Genomic DNA, 18,466 nt, shown 5'->3' with positions numbered 1-18,466 from the left:
GCTTGTTGGATGTGTCTAAAAAAATAAAAATCATGCATTCATTTCATCGTATGTTTGCAGTTTTATTGGGAAGACAAAAACAAAATGAAACTGTAATGCTGTGGTAGGTTCATCTCAAATATTTGTACAGGCTGATCACCAAAATGTTTATTCATTCGATCTGAAGTGAGTAAAATGACATCGAAGTTAGAGAAACAGTAAAAATCAGTGACTATAAAAGACTGATTTCAGTGGAGCCATTTTTATTAAAATTTGAAACATTCAGACAATACATTTTTTTAATTGTTTTTTTTTCTTAAAGGAGAAGTCCCTTGCTGAATGGTTTTCCATTCCAGTTCACCCCTCGGCATTGACCTGCTCATTTTCTGTCCGTGTAGCCCGAGATTGCTTTATTAAACACTGCCAGGAAGAAATCTACATCCTCCCTCGTGATGCACATGGGGGGTTGTATGCGGAAGGTCTGAAGTGGTGAGAGAAAGAAAAAAAAGAAGGTGAGAGTGGAGCTCATGGAGCAAAATAATCTATTTTTCTTTTCTTATCCTGAAGGCAGAGCAGGCGCATAAATTAATATCTAATCCGGGAAAGGCATTCGCTTTTAAATCGAGACCCCCCCCCCCCCCTTTCTGGTGAACAATCACTTGTAATAGGTGAAAAAGTTTAAAATGAGGTCCCTGTTATCTTCACTGTATCACGCATGAATAGCTGTGCATTAATTGAAAAGAAAAAATTACTTTTACAGAAAAGGATGCCTTTTAGATTCAAGGACAAGGCAGTTGAAAAGCTTTAAGCATCGAAACAAATTGTAAAGAGGCTTTCACATTGATTCATTGTTTATCTGCGAATAAATCTAAAAAGTTACGCTCTCGCTTTTTCCCCTAGAACAATACAAGGTTAGTAATTGTGGCAGTGACATTTTGATTCCCGACTGAATGGAGTTTTCAAAAATGTGCACCATATAATGTTTTTCATCCAGTGTAATATGTAATAATAAGTAACATAAAACACCTACAGTATTTTCCGCAGCCAGTCAAAGCACTGTGCCGGGGACGCGCTGTGTGAAATAAAACTTTCTCTTCAACAATGACATTTGATCAGAGATGGAGGTGAAATAAAGTTTTTGATGAACTGGGTACTCTTCCTCTGCTATTATTATTACTATTATCATTTTTATTATTTTTTTTAAAAGCTTTAATTGATAAGAAAGTGAATAAGAGACTTGCTGTCAAGCGCAGTAATTAGGTTAGACCACCAAAAAACTTCTAAAAAGGTTGGGATGCTGTAAAATAAATGAATAAATAAATAACAGAATACAATGACTTACAATCTACATTCACTGATCTTTTGGCCTCTTTCTGGAAGACAGCTGTGCCCCCCCCCCTTCTCTCTCAGGTTTCTCACACCTGATTGCCGCAGATGAAGGCATTCAGATCATTTGTGGAACTTCAGATTTAGCTCCAGCAGCAAGAGCTAAATGCTGTTCAGCCACTGGATTCTGAGAAGGGTGTGGATGCTAGGTTAGTGCTGGGTTGTTGTTTTGTTTTTTAAAGTGCTCTTGGAGGTTAAAAGTGGCAAACTTGTGGGACTTGTTTTGTAAAGTGGTTTGTTCATTAGTGGAAGCTTATTGGGGTTCTCTGCTATTGCTGTTTTGAGGCCAGCCGTTAGCTTAGACGTTATATTTTTGGCTTGAACCTGGAGATTAGTGTAGTACAATTGGAGGTTTTGGTTTGTTTTTTAGCCTTGGACACCCTGATGCTATCTTTTCCCTCCTATTTATTTTAAAAGGTGCAGGGTCATTGTAAATGGTAAATTACAAAACGTTACATAATTTCCCTTGATGCACAGCAAAGTTTTTGGAAGCTCAGTCTGTGATTTGCACTGCAGAGACTTTGTGTTGTAATGTATGTCTCAGACTTTGCAGGCAAGGAGATTGTAACACCGTGTTTTTTCGATAGTCCTGTTCAAGAATGAGTGCACCGTCGCATAGACTGTTCCGAGTTTTAGCCTTGAATCTTTCACTTATTGAATTTTTTAAAGAAAAACCTAAGTTTGACCAAAAAATCCTTGCTAATAACTGCTTTACAGCACATTCTGAAAGGCGGGGCACAAAAAAGCAGAAGCTGGTGCACCAACATTCTTTTGTGAAGTCTAGTAAGTTAAGTCACTTCTTGAAGAACAAAGACTAGTCCTGGTTTGACGAGTTTAGATGAGTGAATTTCCTCAAGGGCAAAACAGAGATTCTCTTTCACGATTTATTTATTTTTTGTCCCATATTTATAGTTTTATAGCTGATTTTTAAACTCATATTTCCTAACTCTGTATTGGGTTCTTAAACTAAGAACACCCCATGATTCTGTTGCTTGTAGAACAACCTTTTCAGAAGTAACTTATTTTATGTATGACTCTCACATAGTTGTGGAGGGATTTTGACCCACTTGTCTTTACCTTTTTCAGTTCATTGTGGTTTGTACAGCTCAAGTTCTCATCAGTGTTTTAGTGAAGTTGTGACCTGGACTCTGACTGTGTGTTTTCAGCACCTTGAGTATCATAACCCGACTTGGGCCAGGTTTAAGCTTTCAGATAGACGGCCTCACATTTGACTATGAAATGCTCTGGTATACAGGTAAGTTCAAGGGCGACTTGTAAGGGGTCCAGGTCCTGTGGCTGGAAAACGAGCTCAAATCATCACCCCTCCACCACCGTGCTGGACAGTTGGTTTGATTGGTTTGTACTTGTATGCTGTGTTTTGTGGCCAAACATCTCCACTTTGGCGAAATCTCCCAAGGAGATGCCTTGTGATTTTTAGATGCATCGCTGCAAACCTAATCCGTGCTGCCATGTTGTTTCTGCTGGCAGCCCTACGGTCTTTTTGTAATGTGAACTTTAACATGCTGACTGAAGCCTGCACCGTCTGTAACTTTTGGTTTCTTTGTAGCATCTTTGAGCTTTGACTTTGGGGTGAATTTGCTGGGATATCCACTCTTGGGAAGATTATGGAATTGTGTTACCACACAGCTGAATGCTCCACTCCAGCTATCTCAAAAATCCACTGCTTTTATAGACAAGTTTACACTTAGCACTGATCAGTTAATAAAGTGAATCTGATTAGTAGCAGTAGGGAGATTTTGTTTTTTGCATGGAGTCATGTAAACTTTTTGTTTTTCCAGCACATGACTGTAAACTGACACAAGGGTAGGTCAGTTCACGGTGACTCCGGTTACCTGTCCGTGCACTCCTCCTTTGCCTATCAGGACTCCCGTGTCCTTGACGTCCTCAAGGATCTCACTCATTGCTTCAGGAGGCAGCGGCTCTCTGCTGCCCTGTGGTTCAAAAAGAAGAGATGAAAGGACACACGGTGTTTGATGTGTTATCCAGTATTACTAATAGTAGTCAGCTACTTCTATAGAAGCTTAAAGCAAGCGTCATGTCTGCTATGGTCTAATATTTTAATGTTTCCTCAGTCAGAAAGCTAAGTTAAAGTACTAAATGGGATTTTTGACTTGCACATTTCCTCCTGTTTAACAATACATCATGAAAGGTGGTGAATAAGAATTGGATCAACATACACAAACCTCATTGGGAAAATTTAAGATGTAAATTAAAAACAGAATAATTATTAGTAGATCCATATTTTATTCCCAGTAGTATACAAACGGTTACTTTTCCAGCCTTTGGTTCCCACCACCACCACATCCCAAATGTCTGAGAAGCGCTGCTGCCATCAAAGTCAAAATAAGGTAATTTTTATTTGAGATAGTAGTAAAATGTTTAAGCATTTGATGTTTCGTTTTAAATAAAATGTGGGTTTATGAGATTTGCATATCACAGCCTTTCTGTTTTTATTTAAATGTTTTACACAGTAATCCAACGTTTTTGGACTTTGGAGGTTTTACTTACAAGCAACATGGCAGAAGTGTTAAATCAGCCCCTGGACATAACCGAATATGTAAACTGAAGAATTGGACTGATTTTTTATTCAGGGTTTTGGGAAGGAATAATTTGACTAATCTTCTCTGCTAACGGCTGCTGCTGGTCCACTGTGGTATTTTTGAAAACAAACTGAATTTGCTCTGCTCACAATTTAAGCACAGATGGCGACTGCTGCTACTCCTAATGGTGTACCAGAGATGAGTCACTTGTTTAGAATGCGCTACCTTGTCTTTAACCATTTCCATGCCGATCTGGAGGCCTTTTCCACGGACATCACCGATAACCTCATATTTGTCTCTGAGTTTTGCCATTTGCGTCATCAGATAGGTGCCCACATGAAGACTGTTCTGCTGCGTGCTATCCTCTCTGATAGTCTGACAAAAATTAGTTCAACATAAAATGTGCAGCATTTTGTTTCACTTCATTTTTTCCCCATTCCCATTGCTAAAAAGGAAAATGATGCAGTACAATCATTTGAACTTAACAAGATAACAACATTCAGTTCAATTTTGTATGTTGGGAAAAAACATTTTTTCAGTCAGTGCTTGTGGTTTATTTTAAAAAAACAACTACGCTGGAAAAAAAACTAATCGGTTAAGATTTGGAAAAACTGCCCTTTTCTTTTGCTTTTTAATCAGCTTACATCTGGAGAAATGTGATCTGGTGTCTTTGGCATCTTTAAGCATATATTCAAATACTTAATAAGGAGGGGAAATGACCAGCTATTAACCACTTCAGAAAAAAAAAGAATCAACCCCACAATTTTTATCGACAATTGGACCACAGCATGCCCATCTTCAGCTGGATAGGACAACACACTGTGTCGCAAAGCTCAGATCCTCTAAAGCTATGAGTTCACTGTACTCAAATGGCCTCCACAGTCCTCAGTTCACTCAAGCACCTTTGGGATGTGCTGAAGTAGAAGATTCGCATCATGAATGTGTAGCTGACAAATCTGTCAGTTCCAAAGAGCTAATAGGTTAAACCTTGGCATATCTCAGAAAGGTGTGCAGTGTATTCACCAAAAAATTAGGAACCTGGAGAAGTGAAGGACAAAAGAAAAGTGGCAGGATTAAAAAATACGATGAACGGTATCTGACAAAACCTGAGAGATGGATGTGGCCCTTCAGTTTATCATCTGCTGTTCGCCTCAGCGTCATCAGAAATGGTCTCGGTGGAAGGGCAGCTGTCTGTGATGAATCCAAATGGGAAATTTTCCGTTCTAAATATTGTCACTATGTATGGAGGAGATACAACAGTGTGTAACAGAGAGCCTTCAGTCATCTGTAAAACACAGTGGAGGCTCCGTAATGGTTTGGGGCTGCATTTGAATCAGTGGTGTTGGGGATCTTATCAAAACTGATGGAAAACTATGCAGTACCATCTGGAAAATGTATGATTAGCAACTGCAGTAAAAGCATACCTGGGTAGTAAAACACATTATGGAACACTGTCAGTCATGGATTGGCCTCCCCGCAGCCGGGACCTCATTATTGAACCAGTGTAGGATCATATTGACAGAGAACAGGATAAAAAGCAGCCAACGTCCAAAGAAGAGCTTTGAATGTCCTTTAAGAACTATTCCTGAAGACTGCTTAAAGAAATTACAAGAAAGTTTGCTGTGATGAAGAATAAAGGTGGTCAAGCCAAATACTGACTTTCAAGCTTGTTAGATTTGTACAGAGAATAATGTTAACCACTCAAATCAGTGTGCAAACATGTTTTTTAGCTACTTCCAAGTTGCTCAAAAATATATTTATACTACCAGTTTAATCATTTCTTTAGTTGTTAGTCGCCTCGTCAACTCTCCACTGCCGAAGCAAACATTGTGTTTTTGAAAAGTAAAAATGGCAGCGCATATAAAATGGTACTCAGCAGTATATTTTATGATGTATAATGTGCTGCAGCTTTTTATGCTTCACTGCGTTGTGTGATAAGCTTTATCTGCTTTGTTAGCAAAGGTAGAGACAAATAAAACAAAGATGTATAAATCACTATACTTCCCCACTCATGTGTGATTTACAGAGGTGTGCGCAGTGGCAGGGAAAAAAAACTAAACATGTAATCTATCTTCATTCACTGGGCGAAAAGACAAGTTATAAACTTGCCTGACTGTGTAATTATGAACTTCTCAAACTCGTCTATGGAAATAAGAAGATCGGGTCTTACATCGAGAACCGATGAAGCAACGGCACACGCCAAGGGATTTCCTCCGAATGTGTTGAAGTGGGAGGCTTTCACAAAGGAAACAGCGATTTCTGGAAAAACACACACACACATGAATAGACAAGCTCACACCTCCGCTCACTGCTTGTAATTAAAACTTCTGCCACGAATACAAATGCCTCAGAATACATGCATTGCAAATGATTTGTGTAAGTATCAAGGGGTTTCATGTTAATTTTTGGACAGTGGGGTCCTTAAGAGCATAAAATGTGCATCTAAAAGTTGACCAGTATGTGAAAGCTGTTTCTACCATGAACGCACAGCAGCCTATTATTACACACCCACTCACAGAAATAAACATACATTTTCAAGGCTAGCATTGTATTATTGTAATTACCATGTGAGTCAGTGTTTGCCCTTATATCTTTTATGCTTCATGTCAATGGATTTTGCATGACGTTCTGAGGAAAAAAAAGCCTGTGTTTGCATTTGAAATTGAAAATTGCTGGGATCACATAAATTTAATTAGGGCAGCAAAAAAAATACATAAAAAAGAGGTTAAGAGCCAGTATACATGCTAATTGAATTTAGGATTTGCACATCTTTATGTAATCTCACCTGGTGTGGTAACAACAGCTCCCACTGGGAATCCATTGCCAATACCCTTTGCCATTGTAACCATGTCAGGAATGACATCATGACCTTGGAAACCCCAAAAGTGGCTTCCTGTTCGGCCAAATCCAGTCTGGACCTGTCAAATGCAAATGCCTTTTATATTAAAATTCATATATAGCTCACTAATAATTAGATTATTATAATACACAACTGGATATATAATTACATAATACATTAGTTATCCACAGTTCACTCAAAGAAACCAAGAGTTTCTAAAAGAAATTCCACTGAATTGAGTTTAGCTAGCTTTTATAAGCAGAGTCATTACTGCATTGGCTTAGCCTTGCAAAACTGTTTGGTTTTTGCTTTATTTCTTGTTTGAGAAAAACATAACACCTTCGTGGTGTCTGACCTCATCAGCAATGCAGATTCCTCCTGTCTGTCTTACAAGTTTGTAAGCTTCCTTGAGATAGTTTTTCGGGTACTGTACAGCTCCTCCCATGCCCTGTACAAACCAAACACGCTTATATTCCTTTGCTAACATATTCAAAAAACATAACAAAAACAGAAGCAGTCATGCAGAAAAAACCCTGAGTGGTAGCATAACAAATATATTTAGTAAAATGAATGTTGTTTGTCTGCTACTATCACATTGAGTCAAAAATAAATCCAGATAGTCGGATAAAAAGAATATAGTACCTGAATAGGCTCTCCAAAGAAAGCTGCAATTTGACTTGGAGCGCTGGTAGCAAATGTCTCTTCTAACTGTTCAATGTAATGTTTATTTGCTATGCAAACACCTGGGGGATCAGAGACAACAGTTTTCTAAAAGTAACAGTATAGAAATGTCTATATGTTTTCAAAAAGTGTTTATTGCACCACGAGAACTTGCCTTTTCTTCATGTTTCAGACAGAATAATTTCTCGTGCAGGTGTGTTAGCATGCTGAATTTCCAGGTACACTCTAGGTGAAACTCAGGCTTACAAATTTCCTCAGAATGATTAACTATTACAACAAGTGAATGATTAGCAGTTTGAACTGCAGGAGTATAAACACTTCTTTCGCTGACCTTCTTTTCTCTGACCACACTTATTAAAGGTCTAAATTTACCTGGCAAAACAAACAATTTAACCAAAATTCACACTTATCAAGGCCATAAATGACATGGTGATTTTGGGTAATTTTTCTTTTCCAGGGTGAAATGATTGCACAGAATACATAACAAATAATGGGCTTAAAAAACAACGTCTTTCAACTTGACAAAGCCAAGGTCTGTTAAGGTCCCGTTAGGGATCATGATTGACTACAGCTGGTGGTAAAAAGGATTTGTTTGACAGCACTTACTGGATTGACCAGTACTCAGAACAATGGGAAAGTCCAAGGAACTCAGTCAAGATCTAAGAAAGAAAATCGTAGCTTTACACAAGTTGGGGAGGTCTTGTGGAGCTATTTCTAAACAGCTGCAGATTTTAAGCAAATAGATGCAATTTGAAAGTGTGTCCCCTTTAACGAGGTCTGGAAAAAGACCCAAACAGTCATCCCATGATTTGAAGACATTCTTTAGGATGTTCAAGAACAACACAGGAACCAGAAAGCCTGCCATGAACTGGAAACAGCTGGAACACCAGCATCACTGTCCACAGTGATGTGAGTTGTGAGGAGAAAAGAATCCCCTGCTCCAAAATCAACGCCTTCACGTTCGACTGAAATTTGCAATTGAACTTGGATAAGCCAAACGGCTCCTAGAAATTTTTTTTAATGATCAGATGATACAAAGTTTGAACTATTTGGCAACAAAAAGGTAATATTTGAAGAGTAAAGGGGAGGCTTTCAAACCTAAGAACTGTATACCAACTGACAAGCATGGTGGTGGTAGCATCATGCTCCGGGGTTGTTTTGCTCTCAGGGGTACAGGTAAATTACATAAAGTGGTTGGAATATTGATGAAGGAGGACTGCCCCCAAATTCTTCAACTTCATGTCGAAGCTTCAGCACAGTTTTCTGGAATGGCCTTTCCAAAGCCTAAACATCAACAATGCCAACAAATTTAGATTAAATGCTCGGTGATGGCTTCCAAAACTGTCTAACTGAGGTGCAACTTCAAGGGATCTTAAACTCTTCCCCATTTGTCTCCAAAAATTGAATCTGTTCATCTGGACGTAGCGTTTTGAGGGAGAAACGTTTCGTCACTCATCCAAGTGACTTCTTCAGTCTCAGCTGACTGCAGGTTTCCCCAAACCTTATAAACAGTACATTTGCATAATGACTGAAACCAGCCCACTGAAGGAACAATGGGCTGTGAGGTCAGTTCCTTAATCATAATTATGCAAATTCCCATGACCATTGATCAACAATCACTGACCAAAACCCACTGATCAAAGAACACTGATCAATGGCCATGAGTACCATTCACAGAGAGTTGGGGAATGGCTGCAATCACAGCATTGTAAGATGGCGAAAGATGTACCCTTAGGCCCCCTCCTCGATTCAGAGATGGTCTTTCCCTTTTCACGTAAATGGCCTCCTCTACTCCGCGCTCAAACCAGCGTTCTTCCCTGTCCAGGATGTGTACATCCTCATCATTGAAAGAGTGTCCACTGGCCTGTAGGTGTAAATAAACTGCAGAGTCCTGGCCTGACGAGGTAGCTCTTCTGTGTTGTGCCATCCGCTTCGCTAGAGGTTGTTTGGTTTCCCCGATGTATAAATCCTGGCAATCCTCCTGGCACTTAACAGCGTACACTATGTTACTCTGTTTGTGTCGGGGGACCCGATCCTTGGGGTGGACCAGTTTTTGGCGCAACGTATTTTGGGGTTTACAAGCCACAGAGACGCGGTGTTTAGAAAAAATGCGTCTCAACTGCTCCGATTTTTTCTTCCCCATTTGAAATTCTACTAGGAGTAATGCTTGAAGCTCTTTTCTCAACTGAGTGGTTTCTGTCATATTTCAGGCCTGCTTATAGAACAAAATAACTGGGTTTGCATCAGAATTTAAATAAGTAAATACATTTAGACTTGTGCACCCAATTCTTGTGTTTTTTTAAGTCATTATGTAGAATAATGTCAACCTGGAAAAGAACTGTTCAAAGAAATCACTAAAAGGGTCAAATTACCATAACATTCATACACAGGAAGAGCAGATGTTAACTTTTGACCACAACCATACATCCTTTACATCCTTTTAGTGTTATAAACATCACGATTCCTTGTAAGCACACAATTCACACACATGCAAGCTATTATTAGTGCAGGTGATATAGCAATGCTTAATCTCCCAGACCATGGAGATGAATGTTCCTGTTTATGAGAGCGACAATAAAGATAATTGATGTGTGATAAGCCAGGGGTGCATGTGTGTGTGTGCCTTGAGCACAGCTACACTCTCTGATGGTCTGCACAGGGGAGTCCCTGCAGTAGCTTCCTCCCCAAGGACCTCTAAACACATCAGGGCACATGGTCTGTTTATTGGGCAGAAACCAAGTCAGCTGGCTCAGACTGACAGTTAATGGTTAACACAGAACAAAGACAACATCATAAAACCTGGAATGCTGCCCATAAGATTATTTGCAATACCTGCTCAAGTAGTGCCCGCACCAACAACAAACCCTTACCGCTAGACGGCACATCCGCATCGGTTTTTGAGAATTCAGGAAACATACTGAGAAAGGTTCTAATGAACCACTAAGGTAGCATACATGTAAACACAACTTTTCTGAACAGAGCGTGCCACGCACCAGCATTTATTTATTTGTTCTTCTTCACACTGTGGACATGAATAATAAGTCTAACATGTGCCACATGCAAAAATATTCCGAGGACACAGCAATTGTGGGATGTATTAGGAATGTACAGGTGGAAGAATACAGGAACCTGGTCGGTGCCTTCTGTAACGGGATTAAGGAGAACTGCTGCATCGTGAGTACAATCATAACTTGACGAGAGAATTGAGCGTAAAAGCGGAGCTGTCAATTTACTGGTCAGTTTATATTCCTACCGTCACCTATGGTCACAAGCTCTGGGTAGTGAAGCAATGAGGTCATAGGTACACAATGGCCATGGAAATTAATTTCCTTAAACGGGCGGAACTGGCTTCCCTGCCCTCTTGGTCATTGTTCGGTCATTGGAGTAGTGCTCCACATCATAAGAAGCCAGTTGAGGTGTTTTGGATATGTCCTACCGGGACAAGGCCCTGGGGGGAGACCTAGGACTCGCTGGAGAGATTACATCTCTTGGATGAGCTGTTAGAGAAGTCTGGGTGTTTATGCTTAGACTGCTGCCTTTGCCACACAAAATCGAATAAGCGGTAGGACATGGATGGACGGACATCAAAGTGGCGCGGTCATACAGATATCTTGGTGTGCAACTTGATGACAAACTGGATTGATCTATCAACTCTGATGCCCTCAATAAAAAAGGCCAGCACGGACTCTTTCTCTGCAAACGCTAATTCTTTATTGAGTGTAATAAAATGCTGCACTCGTTTTATCATGCAGTTGTTGGCAGTGTTGTCAGCTTTGCCGGTTTTTGTTAGGGTAACAACATCACTTATAAAAACTGTAAGAAGCTGTATAAGAGGGTTAAAAAAAAGCTAGCTCAGTGTTGGGTGGGGCTTTGGGAGCTGCGTTTGAGATGTCTATGAGTAGCGAGCAGCCCCCCACCCCCTCCCATTTAAACTGGATCCATCGATCCATCCTTCCTTCCATCCTCCTTTCTTTTCGTCCTTCTGGGCAAGACTGTAAATGGGTTTGTCGGCGATCAGTTGCCGCTCCTGATCCTTTGATTCTGACCTGGCGAAAATACGCAACTTGAGACAGACTTCTTCATTTCAACAGCTTCTTTATTATCCCATGTACGAGGGGGAATAAGCACAGCGCAAAAGCCTCGTGCAGATTCGAAGGGCAGTCCCTCGATCTGTTACATTTATACTTTTTCAATGTTCCTCATTCAGCACCTACTTTTCCTGTTATATAGCACTCTGTGTTCCGGTACCGTTCATACACAGTTTTGATCAAAACATCTCTTCCTTCCTTTAACAAGGAACACCTTTAACTCTTATCTCTCCTTTTACAGTGCTACACTTTGATTCTGTGTCTTTCACTACACTTGTCTTCGTCCCTATAAGGTGTGAGTGGTTATATACTGAGTCTTGACGTACAACAAGTTCATCACCTAGTTCTACTTTTTGTCTATAATTACCAAGACTGTGGTTAATGCTGCCCTTTTGCACCCTTTCCTTTAATGCTGCTTCTTACTAACTATTTTTCTCCTCCAGTTACACAGGGGGCTGCCAGCAGTATAATACTATCCACAGTTCCACAGTTTATTAAATTTAAAAAGCCAAACTTGAATAATCTGCTTTTCTAATAAAATCACGACAAGATTAAAAATGTGAATTTTGCAGAGGTATCATGGTGCAACAGGTCCAGAAGCCTACATTTTGTCCAGTAATGTATTAAAATAAAATTAAAAGGCGACTTAATGAATGAACATAATGGAAATTATTCAGTTATATTTCCTGTGGCAAAGGGAATGAATTTGAATGCAGATCTACATCTTTGTGTAGCTTCATATTAGAGTATATCAATGCCAACCTTGAAAAAGGGTACCGTGATAAAAAGCAAAGCCAACACCGTGATGAACGACAAAGAAGAGTATTGTCTTGTCTCATGAACATAATATAATGCAAATTCCAACAGTCAACCAGTGTTCACCAACTGAGGCCCATCCACTCAACATTAAACATTAGCATAATAGTGCTTCTTCTGCTTATATCCTCCTGAGAACCAAGGAAAAAAAGAATCTTCCCATTGAACTTTTTTTTTGTGATTTCCTTTCTCTCTGGAGCTAAAAGAGGCCACCCAGACATGGACTTAGGGGTAGGGTAGCTCAAAAAGTTAAAAGATATAGACCATTACAGCTGACATAAATGAATAGGCTGGTTCTCAGGAGGATATGGATGAATGGCTAATGGCACAGCCTCTAGTATGTTTATGCTCTGCAGCTAAATGGAAAACTAGAAAGGCGGCACAGATTTTATTCTTGGTGGCGCTAGAGCACGCTCTAACTTGAAAGTCAGACACATTAAATATATATATATTTTTTAAAATCTATAATAATCCATTTACAATAATCTAATATATTATCCTATATTATACAATATGTGCTTTAGGCTGTCGCAGGGCTTTTTCTTTAGCAAGACACCTGCATTACGTCATTGTACTTACATGTATACATCCTGAACTTGTGGCAATGGGGAACTTGCAAGATGATTTTGCAGTAAGACCCATGGTCTGTTGGCTTCCACCATGATATGATCCCCTGGAAGGTAAGAAACAAAAGATCCATCATGATTATACACAAATTAAGCTGTGTTACAATAAGACGTTTACCTGAAGGTGATTATATCAAAGTTGCCAGTGTGGAGGCGAGCCATCAGCATTGCAAGCTCATTGGCTTCCGAGCCGCTGTTGGTCAGATAAATCACCTGGATGAGAAAACAGAGAGGACACATTTTAAAAACAGCCCTCATACTAAGTAGATTCATGGACTATAGCAGAGCACCTTAAGAGGATCTGGTAAGTAGGAGGCGAGTTTGTCACAATACTCATGCAGTTCGGGATGGATGTAGATGTTAGTAGTATGCCACAGTTTCTTCAGCTGCCTCTGTGTCGCTGCTGTGACTTTTCTGTGCAAACAAAGGTCAAAGTGGAAAGTACTGAATGACCCATTTTTGTATGAACACCTGAAATCAGAACAAAAACCATACACGGTGAATAAGAACGGCCTTACGGATGGCAGTGGCCCACACTGACGGTAGCCACACCAGCAAATAAATCCAAATATCGCTTCCCATCCACATCCCACAGCCACTGCATGTACCCCTGGTGGATGAACACGGGCTTCTTATAGTAAGTTATCTTCATGGTCATGCAGTTCTGCTTGCGGATCTCCATCATCTGCTCTTTGGACATACCCTAAAATTACGCAGAAGAGATGTTACAGAGTGGGAAGATCGTAACTTTTTTTTACTAGTGTTAGCACAGTAGTATGTTTAAAGGATAAAAGAAGGACTTCCTGATTTCTTTGCCTATAAAGCTGGTTTTACATACTTTGGCGGTTGTTATTGGAAGACATTGGACAGAGTTTATTAACGCAAAAGCGTCACGACCATGTGAGATAACAGTCGCAAAACTTTACATGTGTGTAGTAAAAATGGAAAAATCAAAGATGGGTGTGGTCTGCCTTATGATTCTGAGTAAAGGTGCAATAAGGTTCAGGGTGCCTTGACACTTTACTCTCCTTGTATGTAACATGTAATATTCTAGACAATGGCAGCACCTTGGGGGTGAACTTGATCCCAAAACAAGTGAAGCCAAAGAATCATTCAAAGATTTAAACATTGGCTTTGGTGCACTAATAATCAGCTGGGTTTACCTGCATGTAACATTACAATTAGTTTTGGGTTACTGACAAAATCCTCTATAACATCCAGAAAGGTACATTATAGATAGAGTCAGACAAAGTGGAAAACTATGCTGTGGCTGGAATTTTTAATTCTCTTTGCAACTCAAGGACACAAAGTCCAAAACAGTGTCGGACCATCATTCATCACACCATACAAGAACCAGTATCAGTGATTGGAAGTGAGTGCCACTGGCGACTTGCACATTTGTGAAGGAACCATTATTGCTGAACTCTGAGGATCCAAAACCCTATATCAGGCAAGAATTAGAAAATCACAATTAGTGTCATCGATTCCAAAATGTTCACAGATTTGTTGAAAACAGAAGCAATGCAACTTTTTTAAAGTATAGTTGCTGGCATAAAATTATCTTTTGTCTTCAGAAAAGTCTTTATTCTTTGTGGTATGGATTCAACACCACCAGCCCCAGAGGAGCCCAGATAGCTACTTCACTACTAAAGACATTTGCCGTTGTGTTGATGTGTTTCTCAGGTAAATCTCACAGCTAATCAAAAGAGTTGATACAGTCAGAAGTACAGATCTCTTGCTTATCTAAATAGCTTTGGTATTTACAATAAAATCACTTCAAACTTATTTCAGATACATATAAAAGAACAAGGCCAGTCAGACACTGTCAGCAGTGAGATTCAGTTGAACCAAATAGAAAAGCATCCTCTCTGTCTTGTATCACAAGAATACTATACATATAAAATGCAGAGTGACTTAATGTAACTCTTCCCTTCATTGGCTGCCTGTAAAATCCAGAATGAAATTCAAAATCCTGCTCCTCACATTCAAGGTCTTAAATAATCAGGCCCCATCTTATCTTAATGACCTTATAGTACCATATCACCCTATTAGAGCACTTCGCTCTCACATTGTAGGCTTCCTTGTGGTTCCTAGAGTATTTAAAAGTAGAATGGGAGGGAGAGCCTTCAGTTTTCAGGCCCCTCTTCTGTGGAACCAGCTTCCAGTTTGGATTCGGGAGACAGACACTATCTCTACTTTTAAGATTAGGCTTAAAACCTTCCTTTTTGCTAAAGCATATAGTTAGGGCTGGATCAGGTGACCCTGAATCCTCTCTTTTTTACGTTGCAAAAGGTGTATGCTACTGGGGGATTGACATGATGCATTGAGTGTTTCTTCTTCAGTCACCTTTCTCACTCACTATGTGTTAAGAGACTTCTCTGCATTGAATCATACTTGTTATTAATCTCTGTCTCTCTTCCACAGCATGTCTTCTATCCTGTCTTTCTTCTCTCACCCCAACCGGTTGCAGCAGATGGCCCCGCCCCTCCCTGAGCCTGGTTCTGCCAGAGGTTTCTTCCTGTTAAAAGGGAGTTTTTCCTTCCCACTGTCGCCAAAGTGCTTGCCCATAGGGGGTCATATAATTGTTGGGTTATTCTCTGTATGTATTATTGTAGGGTCTACCTTACAATATAAAGCACCTTGAGGTGACTGTTGTTGTGATTTGGCGCTGTATAAATAAAATTGAATTGAATTGAATTAAATTGAACTGATGTAATATATATTTTTTCCTGTTCAAGACACCAGGCAGGAAGCAGTGCTGATTTCTCAAGGGACTGTATCGTCAGCTCCTAGGTGCTCTAGTAATAATAATTTAATATCAGTAAGATTCACCAGATGGTAATAAGACCTGTTCTGATGTGTGGGTTAAAGTCTGTGGCACCAGCAGAAACACAGCAATAAGAGGTGGAGGTGACAGAGTTGAAGATGCTAAGATTTTTACTGAGAGCGACCAGGAAGAATGGGAAATGAGTACATGAGAGGGACGGCTCAGGTTCAGCAGTTTAAAGTTTAAAGTTAGAGAGGCGAGGCTGAGATCGTTTGGACATGTGCTGAAAAGGAATAGGTGAAATACTGGTCATGAAGATGAAGCTGCCAGGCAGGAGGGAAAGATGAAGACCATATATTTAGGTCTTACTAGGTCATGAACTCGGGCCAAACCTTAAATAGCTTCAATAAGACAAATCCTCCTACTTTCACCTTAAGAACAGATAAGGAATTTTAGGACTTACCTTGGCATGATTTAGTACGGTATGTACAGACTTCTCTGAACACTTGTTTAGACAGCTGCTGAATGAGAAAGCCATAAGTAGAATCTTCACTGAGACAAGGAAAGACCAAATAAGTGCAGTTCTTACATTATTACACCAACTTTCTTTGTTTGGCTAACAAAACACTATATTTGTTAGGCCCAAAATACATTTCTAATCTGCTGCTCCACAGTGACCCATCTCAGGGATCATCTGGGAAAGATCAGCTTACCTCATAAAAAACGTATCTGAACTACAGGAAAACCCGAGATTGGCTCCGGCCCCGGTCTTTGGGGATTCGTATGTTTCTTTTTATATCTGATGACTTTCTTTTATTTGTGAGAGGGCTTGCAGAAGAAACTGAATGTGCCATCACTGCTTACCTTGTATTCCTCTAGTTTGAAACTGCACGGGGGCATCTCTGGGATGTCTACCATATAATATTTGATGGCTGATTTCTGATGTGCTGCTCCTGTTAAAAAAGAAAAAGAAAAAAAGAAACATCAAAATGCATGAAGACAAGTGAAGAACATAAGCTTTCGGGTTTCTGAAGCACTCTGTGAACCAATCAAACTTTTACCGTGGCATTTCTGTGACATTTGAGGAAAGCTGTTTTGAGTGTCTTATAACAATTGTAATCTTGGCCCTTTCATTGCAGTCTGGCAATCATTTCAGATCTTCATTTTATACTGAATTGACTTGCAATTTCTGAAAAAGCAATTCAGAAATCTGAAAACAGTGCCCTCAAGATCTTCAGAATAATACAGGTTTAAATTGTGCTCCGTGACCTTTGTTGTTTTCCTGATTTTCCGAATGTTTTGGTTAATAGTTAATCAGGTTAAAACCTGGTTAGTGCTTTAACCACATTAACTTCACATTGTGTAACAGAGGATGCATATCCCTCCTGTTTTTCAAAGACAGGAACATTTAATGACTGGACCGGCAAATGCACACGTTATACAACCTAACTAGAATTCCTGCTTTTACTACTACTTACATCCAAACTAGTCAGACTCATTTGGCTGGAGGCAGTTAAACATATTGAAGCTGATGCTAGCAGAATATCTATGGACAGTTTGAAGATGGGGACCAAAGATTAGTGCCATCAATTCAGTAACAGAGCAAATATAAAATATGGTCACAACCTCCCATTCTTTTCCTACATTCAATCATTTTGGATATAAAAATGTCATCAGTTTATCCCTTCTTATCTTGTAAGCTGTTTTTGTGGCTGCTCCGTAGTGTAGCGTTTCACAGATTTCCACTAACAAGCAAAAGATCACAAGTTCAATTGATTTGAAGACACAAATACCTCTGGGAGTTGTAGTTCTAGTCTAAAAAAAAATCTGAGCAAAGCAAATATGTGGAGCAAAGTATGAATGACGGAGCAGCTGAAAGTAGCTTCTAATGAGATTAATGAGATTCTAATGAACTCATGATTTATGAGATCACAGTGACCTCTGCCCTTGACCACCAAATACTTATCAGCTCACTCTTGAATCCAAATGAAATGAAATGTGAAATGTGCCTCACACATTTGGCAGATTTCACAGTAAAAATCTTATTTGAGCAAAGACCAGCAGAGTTTATGTACAGGTAAAAACACTAACTCCTCAGATGATCAGTGCTATGTATTTGGAACTTTTTCCCACCTGTCATTTAATTTGAGGTAGTAGTCTTGATTTCATATCTGTTTTAGCAGTAATACATATATATTGTGTTTGTCCTGCAGCTTGCATTAACAGCAATTTTACACAGATCACGTAGCCCTGAAAGTACTTTTAATAAATCATGAACCAACGAGCTGAGAAGTTTAAGTAGGAAAAAGTCAAGTGGTTCCTGGTTACATAAAGGCTATCTAATGGATCATCATGACAAACATTTCTTTTGTCCTTGGCTCATCTCCATGGTAACTCACCACTTCGCAGGTGAAATCTGGCCAAACTGGTTAAACAGCTGGACCGTCCTGTTAAAGCTGCACACCGGCCACTTATGCATGAGACCACTTTATGCATGTTGAGCAAACACACACACACAGCAGCTCTTCTCCCTTCACCGTTTGACGCCAACCTGCAGCTTTGAGCTTTTTCTAAGATCGATGAATGGGTGGGCAGGCAGCAGCCAATGGTGATGGTACCAAAGTACCATCGTTTCTTTGTAGCGTCACACAGCGTCTCAAATGGATAACCACTGTTAACCATTTGAGATAGTAGGTTGGTACTGGTTCTTGCCTGTTTACGAG

The 18,466-nt window shown here is 39.8% G+C and overlaps 1 protein-coding gene across 3 annotated transcripts; it reads right to left on the bottom strand.

Moving 5' to 3' along the window:
- Positions 1–37: 37 nt before the first annotated feature.
- Positions 38–18,345, bottom strand: LOC100702026 (alanine--glyoxylate aminotransferase 2, mitochondrial). Of its 3 annotated transcripts, none has more exons than XR_002062731.2 (12): positions 18,143–18,343; positions 16,608–16,696; positions 13,495–13,679; positions 13,267–13,390; positions 13,095–13,189; positions 12,930–13,023; positions 7,121–7,213; positions 6,712–6,844; positions 6,097–6,185; positions 4,152–5,117; positions 3,219–3,317; positions 38–460 (listed from the first exon to the last, which is right to left on the bottom strand). XR_002062731.2 is itself a non-coding variant. In XM_005456280.4 (12 exons), the coding sequence occupies exons 1-12, from the start codon at positions 18,237–18,239 to the stop codon at positions 359–361; spliced, it is 1,350 nt and encodes a 449-aa protein (XP_005456337.1). In that variant the 5' UTR covers positions 18,240–18,337; the 3' UTR covers positions 38–358. The 3 variants fall into 3 exon arrangements, 2 of the variants coding, with proteins under 2 accessions (XP_005456337.1, XP_019216561.1); XM_005456280.4 differs by having other exon boundaries at positions 4,152–4,301; positions 18,143–18,337; XM_019361016.2 differs by lacking the exons at positions 38–460; positions 3,219–3,317 and having other exon boundaries at positions 4,158–4,301; positions 5,033–5,117; positions 18,143–18,345.
- Positions 18,346–18,466: the final 121 nt, after the last annotated feature.

This window comes from Oreochromis niloticus, linkage group LG7 (assembly GCF_001858045.2).
Source record: "Oreochromis niloticus isolate F11D_XX linkage group LG7, O_niloticus_UMD_NMBU, whole genome shotgun sequence".
In the NCBI taxonomy this organism is placed as follows: domain Eukaryota; kingdom Metazoa; phylum Chordata; class Actinopteri; order Cichliformes; family Cichlidae; genus Oreochromis; species Oreochromis niloticus.
Note: the sequence above shows the minus strand (reverse complement) of the source record. Positions and strands in the feature narration are given on the sequence as shown.